We start from the raw sequence: 21,155 nt of genomic DNA on the forward strand, positions 1-21,155 counted from the left end.
AGAACAGTTAATCACACATGCTTGCTTGGAAGAGGGACAGGCAGGAGATCAAGAAAAGAGGGCAGTGATGTTGATCCTCTAGCATACAAACCTTTGAATTTCACTGGGCAGGTGCAAGTGTCGCTTCCCACCTCATTCATAGCTTTGCATTGATATTCTCCAGTATCTTGAGATTCCAAATTGAGAATATGAAGACTGGCAATGGAGTGCTTTGCTGTCACCTTGAACTTCTTGCTGCTCCTGACCTGCCTCCGGTCCTTGAACCAAGCCACCTCAAAGGGTGGGGTCCCTGCTATCTCGCACTGAAGGATAACATCTGAGCCTTTAAGAGTGTCCACGGGGCTTGGCACCTTGCTAAAAACAGGTGGTTCTATAAAAAAAGAATCACATCATAATGTGTGAGCTTCCTTTGCTGGGTGGGTTTCTGGATAGTAGCAGGAAGCAACATATTCAGGAAGGGAGCCTACGCTTATATTGTAAACACATATTTAGCTTTTAAATATGTAGCCTCTCCTCTAAAAAAAATCCCAGCACTCAGAGTCCACAGGGCAGAAAATGTGATACTTCTGCACCTGTTTGGAATCAGTGCTCAGTGTCCTTCCCCAAAAGCCACTCTCCCTGTACTCTAGGGTGACATTCCATCTTACATTCCATCTTTCCCCCCACTCTTTCTAGTCATGAAAGCTACAGTCAGTGAAGCTCAGCTACACAGCCTCCTCTTCCTTCTTAAATTTCCTTCCTGTCAGTATCACTGTGTATAAAAAGGAGGCAGAGGGATGGCTGAAAACCATTCCCAGCTTCCTCACCATGGCTGGTGCTCCACCTAGTCCATGCTTCTGTTGTGATCTGAAAAGCTTGCCTTGTTCATCCTGCAACTGACTTAAATGGGGAGGCAAGGGAATGACTGCACAGTGCTCAACACCCATCACTATTTCCTGCCTGATCTCTGCTGCCTAAACGCATCAGCACTTAAATGCAAGAGCAGCTGGAGAGACACTGGCCCAGCAGGCACCAGTTGCTGCAGCAGCAGTGCATCTGGGAGCAGGTCTGGCAGCCAGGGATTCTGGTGGAGTTTGGAGCTTGTGCTAACCTTTCACTGTGACTGAAGTGCTGCAGCTGGCTGTGCCTGCAGAGTTGTGGGCTTCACAGATGTAGTCCCCAGCATCTTCAGCAGTGGCACCCAAGATGGTCAGCATTGCCACAGAGTCTACGAAGGACATGTGCAGCCTGTCGCCTGCCTGGAGTGCCTGATCATTTTTGTACCACACGATTCTGATCTCTGGTGTGCCACTGATTTTACATTCAAGCTGAATTGTGTCTCCCTGCTTCACGAATCGCAAAGCTTCAGGCTTCTTGACGAACTTGGGAGGTTCTGCAGGACAGAATAAGTATGTAGAAAATGACAACCTACCTGTTTGCCATGTGAAATCTACAACACTGAGCAAGAGTTCCGGGAGGCACAAGAGTACTACAGCACAAAAATAAAATTGTTACAGAAGATGACTGCATCCTCAACCAGTTTCTTTTCAAGGGAATACAGAAGATGAGGAAAAGAAGGCAAAGACAACAACTAAAAGTGTGTTCTGCAAGCTTTGGACCCTGCTGCATCAGACAGTTGAAGCCGTAAAAGATACACAAAGAATTGTGTACCCAATTAAAATTTTGCTGTTACCTTTGAGTCGTAACAAGTAACAGAGTTCCCAGGCCAACATGAAAGATCTGACAACCCCTTCATCCCTGGGAGCAACGGAAACACGGTAGGGATTGTTTCACTTGCTTAGACATCTTTAAAGTATATTTCTGCAGTAAGAAATTAGGTGATTCACAGTCTAGATTAAATCAACAACTCAGAACTCCAACTGAAATCTTTATCAAATTTGAAAGTGTCACCTAATTTTGTTGCAGGCCAACAAATGAAAGGTAAAGCTGTATTTACTAATAATTTTCCATATAGCAATTGCTATGAGTGACTACCACAGTGATTATAGTTATTAAAGTAAAAAGCAGTGCGAGTTCAACTCTCCATAGAAACAGGTTCACACAGGTACCTTTCTCCTTCGAGATTTTGCAGACACAAGATTTTTGCAGTTACACAGTATGATGGGAGAAGGTCATTACATGATTTATGTCTGCAGTCTGGAAAGCTACTTTCTAGATATGAAATGGTACTTTCTATAGAAATGGTAGAAGATCAAAGACAAAGAGATCGCTTTACCCAAGTAAAAGAAAATGCACAAACAAAGGTGACTTAATACCTTTGACACTGAGTTGGGCTGAGCAGAAGTCTTTCCCAGCTTCATTGCTAGCTTGGCAAGTATATTGGCCAGAGTCTCCTTTACCCACTCTGAGCACTCGAAGGTGAGCTGTGTTGGCTGTGAATGTAATATTGAAATTTCCTCCAGTTCGGATCTCCCGGCCATCCTTGGACCACGTTATGTGTATTGGCTGCGCTCCCGTAACATGGCATTCAAAATCAGCACTTTCTCCAAAAGGCACGTCAATAGATTGTGGTTTGATGTCGAAGACAGGCGCTTGCTTGGGTTCTAGAAACACAAGAAAGCCATGTAATACTCATACCTCAGAAAAAAGCTAATCTAACACACAGATACCATCACATGCATGAAATAGAGGGAGGAACCTGTGATCCAAGTAAAAGTTTTATAAGCCAACACACCTGCCACTGTGAGCCTAGCACTTGAGGTGGCAGTGCCCACCGAATTGGTGGCTGTGCAGGAGTACTGCCCAGTATGATTCATCTCGGTTCGCACCAGTTGCAGTACTGCAACATTATCTACAAAGGATGTGTGCACATTGTGGTCATCCTTTAGCAGCACTCCATCTTTGTGCCAAGTGACAGTAATGGGTTCTGAGCCATTGAGCCGACACATAAGCTTAAGGGGTAAACCAGCAGGGTGCTCGATGTCCTTTAATTTTCTTGCAAAGGAAGGTGGTTGTTTGCGTTCTGGAAGAAAGCAAGTAAAGGATAAATACACCCCAGGGAGCAACTTTTTCATAATTTTGCAAGACAAAAAGAGTTTTAGCAAGCTAGTATAAAATCATCACCTTGAACTGTTAAGAGAGTCTTTGTAGATGCAGTTCCTACACTGTTTTCTGCCTTGCAGATATATTCTCCACTGTCGCTGCTAGCCACTTTGTTGAAGATAAGTGTAGCAACATTGTCTTTAAAGAACACTTTATACTCAGGAGTAGACCTGAGTTTTGTATCACCTTTGTACCAAGACACAGTAATTTCTGGTGTTCCAGCAATGTGGCATTGCAATGTTGTGTAAGACCCAACTGACACCTCAAGAGGTTCCAAGTGTGTAACAAAGTAGGGAGGTTCTAAAAAAAGAGAAGCAATTAGACAGGCTTATTGTGTGCCAGGTTTTGAAAAGCATACACTTGAAAAAAAGGCAAGGAAAAGAAGCAAAGGGAGCACACACCTAGGGTAGAGACTACAGCCTCACAAACATCTCTTCCTGCCTCATTTTCAACATGGCAAGTGTATTCTCCTGCATCTTCTTTGGTGCTGTCAAGTATTTCTAGGATGCAGGATTTCTCTGTGGTGGTGATGCTACACTTCTGAGATTGTGTGATGGTGTGGCCATTCTTCTTCCATGTCACAGAGATGGGCAGGCTGCCTGTGTAAGTGCCCTCTAGGATGATGGGCTTGCCAGGCTCCACATACTGATCACTCAGTTTCTTTACAAAGACAGCTGGCTCTAATGAAAGTAAGTCACAAATGTTGAGCACAACATGCCAAATGGAGAGAAGGAAACAATAATTTAAGGTAAATGGAGAGACATCATCTTTACAAACCTTTTACTGTGAGGTGTGTTGTACAATTTACCCTGCCAGCATCATTAGTCACTAGACAAGTGTACTCTCCGCTTTGGGGAGGAGTTACATCAAATAACTCAAGCTCCACAACGGACTCCTCCAAGTAGATATTGCATTTGTCCCCTGGCACAAGTTCATTGGCCCCTCTAAACCAGTTAACCTTAAAAGGAGGGGTTCCTCTGACAACACATGTGAAAGTGATGCTTGTGCCTGGCAATACATCCAGAGGCTCTGGGGTCCTCTCAAAAGAAGGTGGTTCTAAATACACAAAAGAAAAAGAGAGATAAGACAAATTGCTGCAGCATAGCTCTGGTATTTCTACACACCTACTGAAGATAAAGAGCAAAATCTTTATTTTTCTGTCAATAATTTTCCCCAAGAATATTTACAAAAGACTGCAGATAATTTCAAGAGAGAAAGAGAAAAGAATAGCTCAGAGAGCTTTCTGACCATCATATACCCACCTTGTACAGTCAATACAGCACTGCATTCATCTGAGCCAGCTGTGTTGGTAGCTTTGCAGGTGTAAGTGCCAGTATCTGAGTGGCTCAGTGAATTAACTTCTAAAATACATAGGTTATCTGAAAAGGACATTTGATGTTTTTCTCCACTGACTAGCTTAAGTCCATTTTGGAACCAGGCAACAGAAATAGGAGGTGAACCTGACACTTTACATTCCAGCAGTGCTGAGGAACCCAGAACACAAGGGATGTCCTTTAGTTTTCTTGTGAAAGAAGGAGGAATGATTCGGTCTGCATAAGAAAACATAATAAATCCACAGTTAGAGAGAAAATGAGTAAAGGAACGGAATAAAGGATAGAGAATGGCCAAAAAAAAAGCTTTTGTAAAAGACAGAAGACAAGTTATCCAACCAACCTAAAACATCAACCGATGCCGTACAACTGCTTTTCCCCACGTCGTTTTGCACAGCAAAAGTGTACAATCCACCATCTTCCTTTTCTGCATCCATAATTTTAAGTGTAGATACATTATTGAGGAAAGTGATTCTGTATTTTTGGCTGCTGGTCAGTTCTTTGCCATCCTTGAACCACCCAGTGGAAAGCTGTGGTGTGCCTGCTACTTTGCATTCCAAAGTACAGGCATCTCCTATTGTAACTTTCATTGGCTCTGCTTTCTCTACAATGACTGCAGGCTCTGGAAGGAGAGATGGGTAACATATATGGTTAAAACAGGATTTGATAAGTATTAGCTGTAAGTATTACAGCACTATGAGATGGGGCTTACACATTTTATACTAAGAAAATTTTGATTCATGGGGGTGTGGAGCTTTTTACAGCTGTTTTTTCCATCCTTTCTGTTACTCTAAACTGCAAATTCCAGATGCTTTCCAAAACTAAGTAAAAATACTTTTAAATATTTTAAATAATTTTAAAGTATATTTTCATTTAAAATATAAAATATTTTAATCTCCCTCTCAGAGCAGGCACGAGCAGAAGACGTGACAGAAATAAAGAGCGGTTCCTTCCAACTGTATTGCTAGACTACTGGAAATATGGAACCTGACTTCTGCTTGTTGGGGAGAGAAGGATTCTGTTTTGTTTGTTTTGAACTCAGAGGCATAAGTAAAGTATACAGCTGATAATAAATGACCAAGTTTCTAACTTTAAAAAGAAACTTCCATTAATTGGTGCTTTTCACCCACCTAGAATAGTTAAGGTAGCCATACACTCGCGACTTCCAGCATCATTTCTGATCTGACAGGTATATTTTCCAGCACTGCTGGTCTCTGTGCGCACAAATTGCAAAGTTGCAATATTTTCCATAAATGTGATCTTTGTGGTCTCACTTTCTCTGATAATTTCCTCTTTGTCTTTAAGCCACTGCACAGAAATTGGCTGGGAGCCCTCCACTCTTGCTTGTAACTCTACTGGTTCACCAACCACAACAGTCATGCTGTTTATTTTAGTCAAGAATTTTGGTGGTTCTGAAGAAGAAATACAGTTATAGTAAATACTCACAGTGCTTCTGCAAAGAAGAGCAATGCAGCACCCCTGGGAGCGTTGCAGAAGACACATGTACCAGTACTTTACCTTTCAGCTTCACAGTGCAAATACAAGTGTCACTTCCTACATCGTTCTGTGCTTTGCACTGATATTCACCAACATCTGCAGCTTCGACATTAAGAATGTGAACGCTTGTGTGGTAGTTTTTGGCTGTAACCTTGTACTTCTTACTGCTGCGGATTTGTCTCCTGTCTTTGTACCAGGCAACGTCAAATGGAGGTGTTCCTGAAATCTCACATTCCAGGCTAACCTCAGATCCTCTGATAATGTCTACTGGAGAAGGCTTCCTGCTAAAGACAGGAGGTTCTAACAAGGGAAGAAAGGAACATTTAGAAAGTAGTCTGAAGCTCTTTGATCAACAAAGAGTCTACAGATACCAGCTTCTGGAAAATGGGACTGCTGAGAATATCTACAGAATGGGCAAGACTTCCCTCTTTTTCTGGGCACAATATGAAATGAGCTTGCACAAAGGTGAGCATTAAGAGCCCTTAGTTCCTCTTTAGAAAAGGTAAACAGAGGGGTGACCTTTGCCAGAGAGGGTACAGGTCTCATTTAGCTCGTAGTCATCTCCCATACAGGGTGTAAAACTGACACTAGTCAGTTTGTGTCTGTTCTTTCTCTTCGTATTTCAGCTTCTTGATATAGCAATTCCCACTATGAATTCTCTTGGATATTAAAATTATAGAACTGGGGAAAAACTAGCTTAGTATTCATCTGCATTAAGAACATCATCTCTCTTGTTTAGACACTGGCAGAGAAGATGAGGGGGCATCAAGAAACAAACATGACATGAAGAACAGGACAGTCCTGAAATAAATTAATATCATGTTCCTGTGTATTTCTAAGGGATACAGCCACCAGGGGAAAAATAGGATGCAGCTGGAAAACAAGAGGACAGCTAACCTTTCACTGTGACTTTGGTGCTACAACTGGCCTTGCCGGCAGGGTTGTGAGCTTCACAGATGTAGTCACCGCTCTCATCAGTGCTGAGATGGTTCATTTCAAGCACTGCCACAGAGTCAATGAATGATGTCCGGAATTTTTCACTGGCAACAATTTCATGGTCATTTCTGAACCACACTACTTTCATCTCTGGAGATCCACTTACTTTGCACTCAAGCCGGGCTGAATCACCCTGCTTGACTACTTTTGTTGCCTCTAGCTTCTTAGCAAACTTGGGGGGTTCTAAAAAACCAAAAAAAAGTGGGGTCAGGAAGGTCTGAGCAAATACTGGTGAGAAAATGGTGGGAAAAGAGCCAAACAAGGTGGGTCGCAAACACAGGGTAGGGAATTCACTTGCCAGTGTATCAAAGATCACCAAGGTGGGCTTGGCAAAAAGAAAGCAGAAGGAGGAGACAAAAAGATAACAACACAACAAGAAAGAGTGCACACCTGTTACCAACAGTGTTGTAGTGCAAGAGTCACTGCCAACGTCATTTGAAACATGGCAAGTGTAGTGCCCACTCCTAGAAGAATCCACTGAATAGAGGGTTAAGAACCCAGTTGAACCTTCAATCCCAATGAAACAAGTTGGACCAGATATGAGTTCTAAGTCTTCTTTGAACCACTTTACTGTAAAGGGTGGTGTTCCTTTCAGTGTGGCCTTAAACTCCACTGTGGAATCTGGTATAGCTTGCTGGCTTTCAGGTTTTACTAAGAAGCTTGGTGGCTCTGCAGTTTTTAAGAAAAAGACACAGTTACATCAGAAATGTCTAAGAATGAAGAAAATCAGTGAGGCAAGCATGGAGACCAAGTTTCCAGTGTTAACATTAAGATGTATAAGAGTGTTAGCATAAGATTTAAGGTATTTTCCCAGCATTTAACATAGATAAGAAGTAGTAAAAGAGTTTCAAACCTTTCACAGTCAGGACAGCACTGCAAGAATCATTTCCAGCAACATTAGAGACACTGCATGTGTAATTTGCACTGTCTGCCAGCTCTAGGTTAGCAATCTCGAGTGACATAGTGTTCTCATGGCACAGGCTTCTATATTTTGCACTGTCAGTTATCTCTTTTCCATCCTTAAACCATTTTGCAACAATTGGGAGTGACCCAGAGACTTTACACTCCATTTGGATAGAAGATCCCAGAATGGTATCCTTTTTGGCTAGCTTTTTGATAAATACAGGAGGAATTGATTGATCTGCGCAACACAAAAAAAAAAAAAAAAAAATAGCAAAAACACACTAGTTAACTTCTTGCTTATCCTTCATGGAGATTATTTTTCATTCCCTCCTTGATGGATTGGCAATACAAACCTAGCACAGTCAGAACAGCTTCACAGGTGCTACTTCCAAAGTCATTTTCAACCTTAAAACTGTATGTGCCACTATCCTCCTTTGATACAGGTTCAATCCTGAAACTGGCCACATTGTTTTCAAAGCTCATTGTGTAGTATCTGCTGGGCAGGAGCTGCTTGCCATCTTTGTACCATCTTATTCGGAGCTCTGGTGTTCCAGCCACAGTACACTCCAAAGTCACAGGGTCTTTTTCAGTGACTTTAAGTGACTTAGCCTTTTCTATGATCTGTGCAGGCTCTGAGGTATAAAGAGTATAAAAATTACAACAGTTAGCTACGTAGGTAGGGAAGTGACTTTCCAAGTACTCATCAAGGCTACACCTTGTACACACCTTGTACAAAAAGCAAAGCAAAACACTTCTCCATGCCAGATTCGTTCTTTGCCTGACAGGTGTATCTCCCTCTGTGGCTGAGGTCAACATTAGTAAGCTTCAGTGTGGCTACCCTGTTCTCGAAGGTAATGTGGTGGTGCTCATCATCTTCTAGTATTTTCTCATCTTTTATCCATGACACAGATAGGGGTTGGGCGCCTGCTACGACACACTGAAAGAATGCATCACCTTTCAAAATGCTAGTGACGTTCTCCAGCTTCTTGACGAAGGATGGTGGTTCTGCGGTGTGAGTATTGTTTGTTGTTTGGAAGAGAAGTCATGGAAAGGGAAGAGGAGAAAGAGAGATCATATAAAGTAATTCCACTTGCTACACTTTAGCTGGGGCATATAATGTTTGAGGTGTGCTTCCTAGAGGACTGACCTTTTAAGCTGAGTCTTGTGCTGCAAGAACAGCTCCCACCTTCATTTGATATAATACACTGATATTCACCAACATCCGAGACGTCGCAGTTAGTCACATTAAGAGTAAACACTGATTCTTTGGTGGAGATGGCATATTTCTTGCTGCTGAACATCTCCTTGTTGTTCTTCAGCCACTTGACCTCAAATGGAGGGGTACCAGTCACCTCACACTCTAGTGTGGCCTCTGAGCCCTTCACTACCTCGGTGGGACGCAACTCCCGAACAAAGGTTGGAGGCTCTATAAAGAATGAGGGGAAAGTAGATAATAACCTCAAATAGTTTTGAGGGGAGAAGAAGTATCTTCTACTTCCTCACCCCAGATATGTGGCAGAGATGACAAGATGCTCAAAACCAACCTTTTACTTTCAGCTCGACGCTGCAGCTCTCACTACCTGCATCATTGTGGGCTTCACAAACATAAATCCCACTATCTGCCACTCTGGCTTGAGTGACTCTCAAAGTGGCTAAACCATCTATGAAGGAGATTCCGTACTTAGCTTGATCAGTCACTTCAATTCCATCCAGGTACCATGTAATGTGGATCTCTGGCGTGCCTACTACCTGGCACTCAAAAGTGGTGGACTGTCCTTCACGCAAAGCTAGTACAGAAGTTGGCATCTGAATAAATCTGGGGGGCTCTAGAAGATGGACAGAGAAGTCGAGGTTTTATAATATTCAAGGTAGAAATAAAAACCCCCCAGAATTTAAAGAAAAAAAAAGGCTAAAAGGCTTTCTCCCCTTCCCACCAAAACTGCACAGAAAAATCAGAACAAAAGAAATTAGAAAATTGGGTTGCACACCTTTTACAAACAGAGTTGCTTTGCAGGTTGCAGTCCCCACGTCATTGCTTATCTGACAAGTGTAGCTCCCAGAATCAGATGTCCTGGCTGAGAAGAGCTCCAGAACACTAGAAGTGTCATCCTTCCAGACAGATCGACTGGCTCCAGAGAGGAGCTCCTGGCTGTCTTTAAACCACTTTATCTGCAGAGGAGTAGACCCTTTCACCAGTGCTTTGAACTGAACCCTAGCATTGGGCACAACCTCTTGAGACTGGGGTTTTTCCACAAAATATGGCGGCTCTATAACATGCAAAAAGGAAGAAAGGGGATTACTCTGAGATGGGGAAATCCAAAGCTATGTATGAGAGACCTAACAGAAGACAAAGAAGGAACTCAAACCTTTTACTGTTAAGAACCCGCTGCACTGGCTGCTTCCTGCTTTATTTGTTGCTTCACAAGTGTAAGAGCCACTGTCTGTGCCTTCCAGTTTATTTATTTCCAGAAATGCAGTATTATCATGGAAAGAGTATTTGTGCTTTTCACTTGCTGTTATTTCTTGGCCATCCTTATACCACTGAATACTTATAGGATGCGAACCAGACACTATGCACTCCAGGTGGACAAAAGACCCCTTAATGCTGTCCATTTTCTTGAGTTTTTTGGTGAATTTAGGTGGTATAATGAGATCTATCCAAGACAGAGTAAAAAGACAAAATATAAAAATTCAACCGTGATTGTGGCAGATGTCAGCTCAGGAGAAAAGATTTGGTATCTCAAAGCAACAATAAGAGAAAGCCCATACACACCTAGGACATTTATGCTGGCAGAACAGCTACTGCTCCCAACGTCATTTTGAACCTCAAAAATGTATTCTCCACTGTCTTTCTTATCTGCATAAAGCACCTTTAAGACTGAGACAGTATCTGTAACACTGATCTTGTATTTTGGGCCCAATGTCAGTTCCTTGCCATCTTTGAACCATTTGGCTGTAATAGGTTTTGTTCCTGAAAATTTACACTGCAAGGTTGCTGGGTCTCCCTCAGTCACATCTATTGACACAGCCTTGTCCACAATTGTAGCAGGTTCTGTTGTAAACAAGGAAATAGAGTGTTAAGTACATCTGTGAAAACCACAAGGGAACTGTCCCAGATCATTGCAAGCCTTCAGGGTAAGACCAACCTTTGACAGTCAGCAGAGCAGAACACCTCTGAATTCCTGCCTCATTTTTAGCCTGACAGAAATATTTCCCATCATGTTTCAGCTCAATAGATCTCACCATAAGAGTGGCAACATTGTTCACAAAGGTCATTTTGATATTGTTGTCTTCAATCACTTCATCATTGTCTTTCAACCAGGACACAGTGATGGGCAAGGAACCTTTAATAGCAGCCTGAAACACAACCGTTCCCCCTCGAAGGGAGCTAATGTTTTCTATCTTCTTCAAAAACTGCGGAGGCTCTGGCAGGAAGAAAGTGGGCATGTAAGTACAAGTCTAGTGTGTAACAAACAGTGTGGCATAGAAAACCACACTGTGATAAAAGCATTCTAGTGGTGTTCTGCACCTTGCACTAACCTTTCAGTGTGACCTCTGAACGGCAGAGGCAGCTCCCAACATCATTTGTTACTCTACACTGATACTCCCCAACATCAGAAGCATCAAACCTGAAAACGTGGAGGCTAATCAAAGATTTCTCAATGCTAATTCTGTGCTTCTTACTGCTCCGCACGGGTTTATCATCTTTCACCCAGAACACTTCAAAGGGAGGCGTGCCAAGCACCTCACACTCCAAAACCACATCAGAATCCTTCAAGACTTCCATGGATTGAAACTCCTTGCTAAAATAAGGTGACTCTACAGTGTGAAAAAGAAAGTGCAATTTGCATTAATCATACTTTTGAAGCCGGTACCACTGTACTGAGTCTAAAGATACAAACTGTGTGGCTGGATGTCACACACACCTTTGACTGTAACAACACTACTGCAGATATCTTTTCCAGCGTCATTTTTGGCTTCGCAAATGTATTCCCCACTGTCTTCAGTATCAACCTCTGAAACACGGAGTATTGCCAAAGATTTTGCAAAAGATATCCTGTATTTGTCACTCTCTTTTAGTTCTCTATCATCCTTGAACCATGTGATTTTAATCTCAGGAGTACCAGTGACTTCACAGGTCAGTTCAGCGTATCCACCTTTCTTTATGAGATGAGTCGGCTCTAGCTTCTCCTTAAAGGCAGCAGGTTCTGTGGATTTAAGAAGAGTGTTCAGGACAAAGAACACAAGAAAGAGTGCTGCTGTGTTCATCCAGCAGCTAGACTTTTAAATAAGAGTAAGAACGCAAACCTTTCACAAATAAGTTTGCACTGCATGTTACTGAACCAGCTACGTTGGAGACTTTGCAGGTGTATTTTCCAGAGTCAGTCGGTTTGACTGCATAAAGCTCCAAGTAACTTGCTAATGCTTCTGTCATAATGTAGCAGGCTCCTCCTGTCACCAGCTCAGTATCACCTTTAAACCATTTCACTGTCAGTGGTGTTGTGCCTTTAAACATTCCTTTGAAATGTACAGTTGATGCAGGCAATACATCTTGAGACTCTGGTTCTACAGTGAAGCTGGGCGGCTCTGGATTGTGTCGAAAGGAAAAAATGCAGAGTAAGAGAGGGCTTGTATTTTGGGAAAGAAAAGTATCACAAGATAAGCAAAATTCCAAGAAAAGTGAAACAAATTGCCAAACCTTTTATAAACAAAGTGCTACTGCTCTCTTTGCTACCAGCAGAGTTTCTGGCTCTGCAAATGTAGACCCCAGCATCATTTGCATCTAGGTGTTTTATTTCCAGAGATGCTGAGCCTTCTGCAAAGTGTACTGTATACTTGGCACTTGAAGTGATCTCAATATCCTGCTTAAACCATGAGACAGTCATTGGGAGAGAGCCTGAAATTTTGCAGTCTAGGCGGCACGAGGCGCTAATGATGCTGTCAATATTCTTCAGTGGTTTAGTAAAGAATGGAGGGAGAGTGCGATCTGTTGAGAGTGAAAAAAATGACAGAAAGAAATTCATGAGCAAAACAGGAGTACTGTTCTGCTTCTGGCTCTGTTAGGCACAGAGCAGAGCAACAGGGCTCTCTGCAAAGAGGCAGTACCAACCTAGCACAGTGAAGCTGGTAGTACAAGAGCTGAAGCCCACATCATTGGATATCTCAAAGGTGTATTCACCACTGTCCTGCATTTCAGTGGCATAAAACTTGAGCTGGGCAATGTTATTTTTGAAGCTGATCCTGTATTTTTTGCTGGCAGGTAGTGGCCTTCCATCTTTGAACCATTTGGTTTTCAGCTCTGGAGTGCCTGTGACAGTGTACTCCAAAACAGCTGGCTCCCCAGCTGTAACCTGGATCATTTCAGCTTTTTCAATTATTTTGGCAGGTTCTACAACAGAATTAAACAACTGGTGTTAAGGACAAAAGGAAATTTCTCCTCCTCTCAGGTGGGAGACTGCAGGGATCACAGCACTTCTCCACTGACCTTTCACTGCTAGTTCACCAAAGCAGGACTGACTTCCTGCATCATTCTCAGCCACGCAGGTGTATTTGCCACCAGAGCTCAGCTGGACTCCGGTGATTTGCAGTGTTGCTAGACCATGATCAAATGTCACTCTCACATTGTTATCATCTTTAATAATGTCTTTGCCCTTCATCCATGTCACAGAAATAGGCTCTGACCCTTTCACCACAGCCTGTAATGTAACACTATCTCCAGCCAGAGCTGTCACATTTTCGATTTTCTTAACAAAAGATGGTGGTTCTAGTTCAAAGAAGAGAGACAAGAAAAAAATACTCATCTACTATTACATCATCACATAAAATCTGCTACTTAAAGACAGTTTTGCAAGACAGTATGTGCAGTACATGTCACAATTCAGCAAAAGAGCAGGCAAGTTGGCAAAGCGCTTTCTCCAGCTTGGAGCTAATGGCCCATTAATCTCAATGTTCTTCAAATTCACAGGTTTGATGCCAGATAAGATACACACAGAGTTTTAAGAGAAGAAGATATTCTTGTCCCCAGTCTCCCCAGCCTCCCACAAATCCAAAGAAAAGATATTTTATGAAATAAGAGGTTTTTGCCAATCCCTTCAGGAAATGGAGTTTTCTCTCTCCCACTGACCTTTCAAGATGTATGTGGCACTGCACATGCACTTCCCGACTTCATTAGCTATCACACACTCGTATTCACCAACATCCGCACTATTAAATGAGGAGACCTCCAAAGAAATAACAGCCTTCTGAGAGGTCAGCCTGTATTTTTTACTACTGCGAATCTGCTTCTTGTCTTTGTACCAGCTAATTTCAAAGGGTCCAGTGCCAGCAACCTCACACTGAAGAATGGGGTTTGTTCCCTTCACTAGCTCTGCAGGTTCAAGTGTTCGGATGAAAGATGGAGGCTCTATAAAAGTAGTAAGAAAGAATTAGTCAACCATGCCAAAAAAAAAAAAAAAAAAAAAAAGGAAGGAAGGTTTTTCTCAAGAATGTGACTGGCAGCAGCAAGAAGGACAGACCTTTGACAACCACTTCTGTGGTGCAACTGTCACTTCCAACCTCGTTGACAGCTTCACATGAGTAGGTCCCAGTGTCATCAACTTTCATTTCCAAAATATCTAACACAGCCACAGAATTGACAAAGGACATCCTGTGTGTGTTACTTTCATGGATTTCCTTATTGTTCTTGAACCAAGTAACCTGGATTTCAGGAGATCCTTTGATTTTGCATTGAAGGCGTGCAGAGTCTCCTGGGGTCAGTAAATAAGATGGATCGACCTTCTTCACAAAGGATGGCGGTTCTGAAAATGGGAAGAAAAGGGAAGAGAGGGGAAAAGACAGTAAAAAGGGGAAGGGGAAGAGGAAAGGGGGGAAAGGAAAGAAAGCTGTAACATAAAGCTATGAAAGATTTCTTCCCAGAGCAAGAACAAAATACAGCTTCACAAGAGATCAGCATAATCTTTGCTGAGCTGCAGTTTCTGTGGTTTTGCTTTCCTTCTTCATCCATCTCTCCCCTGCAGGCAGGAGCAATTCTTGATTTCCTCTGGTGTAAGAAATATTGAAGTAACACATGGTGCACTGTAAGGCAGCAGGGGAAAAGACTTTACAGGGAATGGACCAGGTGGCAGGTCTGAGAAGAATTCACAGCGTAATTTCAGCCCAAAGAAGTCTTTTGCCTGTGAAAGCAGAAATGGGGAACCCAAGAAGATGAAAGGTAAAGGGGCATAGAACTATCTTACCTCTGACTGTGACGCTGGCAGAAGAGGAGCTGCTTCCTGCCTCATTTGAAGCAGTACACACATAGTGGCCTGAGTCCTTGACCTTAGCCAGAGGAATCTCAAGTGAGGCTATTTTGTCTTCAAAGTAAATCTTATAGTCTTTGCCTGGAGGGATTTTGTTTCCATCCTTTGTCCACCCTACAGTTACTTTCCTATCTTCATCTACCTGACATTCAAGGCGTATTTTTTTATTAACTGCTGACTGTACTGACTGCAAATCTTTAATGAAGTGGGGCTTGTCTATAATGACCATTTCAGTCTGGCAAATATCAGCCCCAAACTTGTTGGAAGCTTTGCAAGTGTAAACCCCTCTGTCACTAGTGGTAAGAAGGGAAATTTCTAAAGCATGTTTATTTTCCACTTTGGAGATCTTGTGGTGGTCTGAAGGTGAAATAGTTGTTCCATCTTTCTGCCAGGTGATGTCAATGACTGGAGTGCCCGAAACAGTACACAGGAACTTGGCACTTTTGCCAACAAAAGTAGTAATAGGTTCAGGTCTGGTAAGAAACGTTGGCGGAAATGCCTCTGCAAAACAAAGGGGTTCAGTGTTATCAAGAGGTGAGGAACTGAGCCACATTTGCCAGAGACAAAGAGCAAGAGAGGCCAGCTTATCACTGAATACTCTTAAGCAAAAGAAAACAGCAGTGAAGGAGATAAGAGGTGCTAAAGATGATAAATTTTGGCTTTTGGCTTTGTACTTCTTCAGTCTATGTATTGCTCCAGAGCTTGAAGGCATTTTGAATCTCTGGAGCAATTTATGAACTAAAGGAAAATAAACTAAAAGCCCTAAATTCCTCCCTCAAGACTGACATATTTGCTCACTGTTCTCTCAAGATGGGCAAGTTTGCATACATTTCACTATTCATGCACCTTTTTCTAGTCTCTAGCACCTAGCACTTAGCAAAGACATATAAGGACTCCTCCCAGAAAGAGAAAAGTCAGAGTAAAAAGAGCCATCATAAAAGAAACCCCCAAAAGATGATGGTTTTTTGTTTGTTTCTTTCTTTAAAGAAAAAACTCCACTGTATAGCTCTCAGTAGACAAAAGATTTGCAAATTTAAACCTTTTAAACCCCTTTTATTTAAGAAGATCTATTTCCCCAGTCACAGAGTTCCCCTTTGGCCACTGCACAAAGATGTTCAGGTATGCAGATCTGCATAACCTGCATCGCAAGTATAGTTGCAGGATAAATTTAGGGTGCTAGGATAATCACACAGTGACTATTACATCAAGAAATCAGATTTAAAAGTGTTTCTTTTGAAATTCACATCTGCATAACGTGCGTCGCAAGTTTAGTTGCAGAATAAATTTAGGGTGCTAGGATAATCACACAGTGACTATTACATCAAGAAATCAGATTTAAAAGTGTTTCTTGTGAAATAAACCTTCTTCAAGAATGAATTCACAAAGCAATCCCATGCTGTTTCTTCCTGCTCTCTTTCCCCCTTCTTTCTTTCCCTCTGAAGCATTTTCTCATTGATTCCCGTCTCTTCATACAGAAAGCCCCCAAAAGCAGCATTCTCAAAAGTTATTCCTTTTCTATGCTTGTGCCTGCCATAATTAGGTATGGATTATGTATTATGATGGCAACCAAGATTGCTACCATAAACATGTGCAAGTAGAGCAGTGAAAGCATTATAATACACCAAGGTATTTTATGGAAAAGGAGAAGTGTTTGAATGTCTGTACTTACCAGTTACTGTTAAAACAGCTGTGGAGCTTACACTGCCATGCTGGTTGGAAGCCTTACAGCTATATTCCCCACAGTCAACAACTTGAGGCCTCGGGATCTCCAGTGTGGAGAGGTAGTTGGAGGTGCGAATGGAGTATTTGTCCCCATCATATATCTCTCGTCCGGCTTTGTACCACTGGAACTTGACATTGGGAGCCATCTCCACCTCACAGGTAAACTTGGCCACATGATTTACAGCCACTTCCAAGGGTTCAAGCCTCCTCCTCAGGATCGGTGCAACTGAAATTAGAAGCAGAGAGTAACTCAAAACATTGCCTGCTGACTTTCTGAAATTAAGTGACTGACTGGAAAAAAAAAAAAAAAAAAAAAGTGACATACTTGCAATTCACATAAAGTGACTGTAAAAGAAAAAATATCTGTAAGAAATGAAAGCAGTACTAGACTCAGTGGACAGACAGTCTGACAGTGCATAATGACATCAGGAAACAGTGGTGATACTGGAAAAACAAAGTGACATAGCAATGCACAATAGCAATAGGATAAAAATATATAGTAATCTATTCTGGACTTGTGAGAAATTGTGGCGTGAATGAGAAGTGCAATGACTCTAAGGAGTGAGAGAGGGTGCAGCAGTGAGCAAAATGGGAAGAGTAGATCCACTTCTCTGGCAATAATAGGAGAAATGGTTGGGATTGAGATACAGCCTTGTCCTGAACATGCTAGTGCAATGAAACAAAAAAGTTCCTGACCAAAGACTGGGGTAATGGAAGTGAGAGACCTTGCAATGTGGTAAAAGGAGACCATCAATCCAGAGAGAAAGCGGACCCTCTGATTAGTGGAATGATGGTATTAATATTGTATCTCTGTCCAAAGATGCACATAGTAGGGGAGGTTCATTAGTAGAGCAGTGCATTAAAAAGATTATTTTATCCCCATAATCCAACCTCTTTTAACAACTGTGAGTTTTGCTGCTGTTGCTCTTTTTCCACCTTGATTCAGCGCCTCACAGGTGTACTCTCCTTGGTGAATCTCCCCGCACACTTTGCTTATTACTAGTGTGTATGTGTCCTGATCTTGCAAACACTTGAATTTGTTCCCTGAAGAAACCAGTTTACCCTCAAAGTACCAGTTCACCTCTCTGACATTTGTTATGACAGACACCAGCCTGACACTCTCCTCTTCCTCCACAACAGTGTCAACCAGTTTGCTGTGTATGATGGGATAACCTTCTTTGCCCTCATCCTCTTGCTTTCCTGCTCTACTTTCCAGGCCTCTAGTTTCCAGACCCTCTCTGCCCTCTTCCTCGCATTTTTCTTCCATTTTCTCTTTTCTTTTCAGTATTTCTGTGGGTGTCTCTGTAAGACCATCTGCAGAGGCTACATAAGCAGTGGCTACAGCTGCACCCACATCCTTGATTAGACCATGCTCAGCCTTGATTACTTGCGCAGACAAAGGGTGTTCCAGTTGTATTTCTGCCTCCATAGTCCTCTCAGCCTGCTGGAGATCCAGCTCAAAGATTTCATCATAGGATTCTCCTGAGAGAAGTGGACTGGCAGAGAATGGCAATGCTTGGGATTTTTCACCCGTCAGGGAATATTCATCTTCACAAAGAAAGGAATAGAAAACTTCCTTCAAGACTGTTTTCTGGTCAGCTGTCTGAATGTTCACTTCTCTCAAGGAGACTTGAATTTCTATGGGACTGCATCCTCCTGTGGTCACAACATATGTGCACAAGGTATGTGTATTCCCCTTGGTGATGTTTATTGCCTGTACTTTAACATCTTCCTTATCAGCCAACCATTCTGAAAACAAGAGGTTTTCCCCACTTAGCACTGCAGCTTTCAATGCATTTCTGATTTGAGACTTTATGTCTAAGCTGCAGCTCTTGGGAACCAGAGCAGTGAGCTCACTGTCTTTGTTGAGGACTTGGCTTGGTTGGAGCTCAGGAGAGTACATTGTTTCATGGGATTGTCTCTCTGTCCTCTGCCACTGCTTAAGTGGCTTGGAAAGATCAACATGTTCTTCCTCCATGGACTGGTTTTCTTCCAGCAGCAAGGGAAATCTCACAGCCTGTCCCTCGTGTATTCTTGCAGCAAACTCTTCCTTTGCTGTTTCCAGGAAAGAAATGTTCTTCAGGGGGACAGCTTGGCCCCCAGTGAAGGCCAATTCAGAGAGAAATCTTGGTTCAGCCTTCAGCTCACCTTGTGCTGTTTGACAGCCCTCAAGGATCTGGATTTGGTCACCATCCATGACATGGCTCTCAGTGGTGCATGACACCTGTAGAAGGGTTTGAGAAGCCTCTCTCTTCAGAGCAGCCAGTTGCTCTGCTGCCTTGGGCATGATTTCCTCTTTGGGCATAAGTATCTGTGCAGCTACAGTCCCAAGGCAGCCTGGCAGTTTTGTCTCCATCACTGCTGCAGGCACCACACCCTGGGGGCCAGCAGGGAGGGTTTCTAGAGGCTCTGCCAGAAGCCCGCTGCTCTCTTGTATTGTGGCCGCCTGGGTGAGCATCTCTTCAACACTCTGCGCTGCCAGACAGGCTGGTGGCAGGCCAGGCAAGACGCCCTCCCTGGGCATCACGCACACTGCCTGGCTCATCTGGTGCTGAAGGAGGGTTGAAGGCTCTCTCATGGGCTCAAGACTGAATGCTTCTTCTATTGCAGGAAGCTCACCAGCCTCCTCGAAGAAAAGAGGGCTTTTCTCCTCTGCCTCTGCAGAGTGCTGCAAGGCCTGGCTCTGCCTGCACACAGCGCGCTCCTGGCGCAACACAAGGAGCTCAGCAGAGCATGTGGCCTCACCCAGGGCACTCACGGCCCTGCACGTGTAGAGCCCAGTGTCCTCTTCCACACAGTCCCACACTGTCAGAGAGCCCGAGCCGTCAGGGTGCTGAGCAATGGAGCGACGAGCATCAGAGAAGAGCCGCTCGCTGCCCTTGGACCACAGCACGTCGGGGCACGGCTTCCCCAGCACAGTGTACTCAAAGACTGCCGTGGAGCCCGGTGCACACTGCACGCTGTCCGGCTCCCTGGAAAAGCAGGGCAATCCCGGCTGCCTCTCCCTGGAAAAGCAGGGCAATCCCGGCTGCCTCTGGCGCACATGGAGCTGGGCGCTGCAGCTGATCTCACCGTGTTCATTACTGGCCACGCACAGATACTCACCCGCATCCTGCACTCCTGCATATGGGAGGATGAGGCTGTGGTCATTGCCAGCAAATACTAACTTACAGTCCATGCATGGGGTTAGCTTTCTACTGTTGAAAAACCACTGGATTTTGGGTGTGGGGCTGCCAGTAACAGTAACAGAGAGCCTAGCTACATCTCCCTGCCAGACTGCAATGTCTGAGACCTGTTTGAGGAAAACAGGGGCTTTGCCCTCTTGCTCAATTTTCATCTTCCCTTTGCTGATATAAACTGGTTTTCCAGGCTCAAATTCAAGTGTTTTCTCTCTATCAGGCAACTGAAGGCCGATGCTGTAGCCTTCATTTCTTCCTTCCTCAGAAGAGGCAATAAGAGACCTAGTGATGTCTGTATGGAAAAAAAGTGTTTAGTTTTACTAGAGTATCTATGAGAACACTCGTAGATAGCAATACACAGTGTTAGGCCATCTATTTTTCTATAGCTGGAGGCTTTCTCAATACTATAGAGCAGCCAGCAACGAACAGGAGGTCTGTGTTGTCTCCTTGCTGTCACGCCTGCCAAAATAAGTAAGACATGCTGTGTTGTCAGGTTGCTTAAGAATTTCCTATCTTGATCAGGACGGGTGTGTCTTTAAACCTGACATCACAGTATGGGTTAGGCATATCCCGCCAGGGTGCACTGTGCAAGTAACAATCAAGCAACACTGATGCATTTCACAGATATAACTAAAGTGGTACACGTCATACATATTTGTATGTACACCTACGCAAACAAGTACAGCAGAATAGTGCTAAGACCCTGATATAATTCAAAACACCAACAAAAAAAACCCCAGAATGCCACAATTAGGATTGAATCCCACCCCCTCCCCACCAAACCAACCAACAGACCCACAATCTTTTCAGCACACTAACCTTTCTTTAGATGCATAGTTCATCTCGTTAAACTCTATCTTTTGTCTACCACACCAAAAGATCACCTCTACCTTAACAGTTTTGTCCTGATTTTGTCATTAGATCCTTAAGTTTACAGCATCATTATTACAAATATCACAAGTCTAAACCCTTGATTTAATATAATTGATTTAAATCTCTGCTTTTGAACTCCACCCTGTCAAGATGTGGCATATTAAAACTCCCACAATGTCAGAGAAAAAGAGAACAGACTTTTAAGATTTTTTGTTTTCTTGCCTTTTTGAATTTATAGATATATGCATTAGACAACTTTACTTCCAATAGTAGCTTAAAATGAGAGGAAACAGAGGCAAGAACATCTCTGCTCA

The 21,155-nt window shown here is 43.1% G+C and overlaps 1 protein-coding gene across 4 annotated transcripts in view; it reads right to left on the minus strand.

Annotated features, from left to right (window-relative positions):
- TTN (titin) overlaps window positions 1–21,155 on the minus strand; it is a 236,211-nt gene that overhangs the window by 164,931 nt on the left and 50,125 nt on the right. For 3 of the 4 annotated variants that reach the window (XM_041473526.1, XM_041473525.1, XM_041473524.1), the window contains exons 44-57: window positions 16,737–17,015; window positions 15,005–15,568; window positions 6,768–7,049; window positions 5,892–6,170; window positions 5,504–5,785; window positions 4,717–4,995; window positions 4,305–4,592; window positions 3,820–4,098; window positions 3,444–3,722; window positions 3,064–3,342; window positions 2,675–2,962; window positions 2,256–2,543; window positions 1,091–1,372; window positions 92–370 (exon numbers count right to left, since the gene is read on the minus strand). In XM_041473526.1, the coding sequence (XP_041329460.1) occupies window positions 92–370; window positions 1,091–1,372; window positions 2,256–2,543; window positions 2,675–2,962; window positions 3,064–3,342; window positions 3,444–3,722; window positions 3,820–4,098; window positions 4,305–4,592; window positions 4,717–4,995; window positions 5,504–5,785; window positions 5,892–6,170; window positions 6,768–7,049; window positions 15,005–15,568; window positions 16,737–17,015 (4,227 nt within the window). Of the gene's footprint in view, window positions 1–91; window positions 371–1,090; window positions 1,373–2,255; window positions 2,544–2,674; window positions 2,963–3,063; window positions 3,343–3,443; window positions 3,723–3,819; window positions 4,099–4,304; window positions 4,593–4,716; window positions 4,996–5,503; window positions 5,786–5,891; window positions 6,171–6,767; window positions 7,050–7,256; window positions 7,536–7,719; window positions 8,008–8,122; window positions 8,402–8,495; window positions 8,775–8,916; window positions 9,196–9,313; window positions 9,596–9,757; window positions 10,037–10,135; window positions 10,424–10,542; window positions 10,822–10,915; window positions 11,195–11,309; window positions 11,589–11,695; window positions 11,978–12,077; window positions 12,357–12,468; window positions 12,757–12,879; window positions 13,159–13,254; window positions 13,534–13,893; window positions 14,173–14,284; window positions 14,567–15,004; window positions 15,569–16,736; window positions 17,016–21,155 lie in introns of all 4 variants that reach the window. The other variant, XM_041473527.1, reaches the window with a different exon arrangement.

Source organism: Pyrgilauda ruficollis, unplaced genomic scaffold, assembly GCF_017590135.1.
Source record: "Pyrgilauda ruficollis isolate IOZ18807 unplaced genomic scaffold, ASM1759013v1 scaffold3, whole genome shotgun sequence".
Classification (NCBI taxonomy): Eukaryota; Metazoa; Chordata; class Aves; order Passeriformes; family Passeridae; genus Pyrgilauda; species Pyrgilauda ruficollis.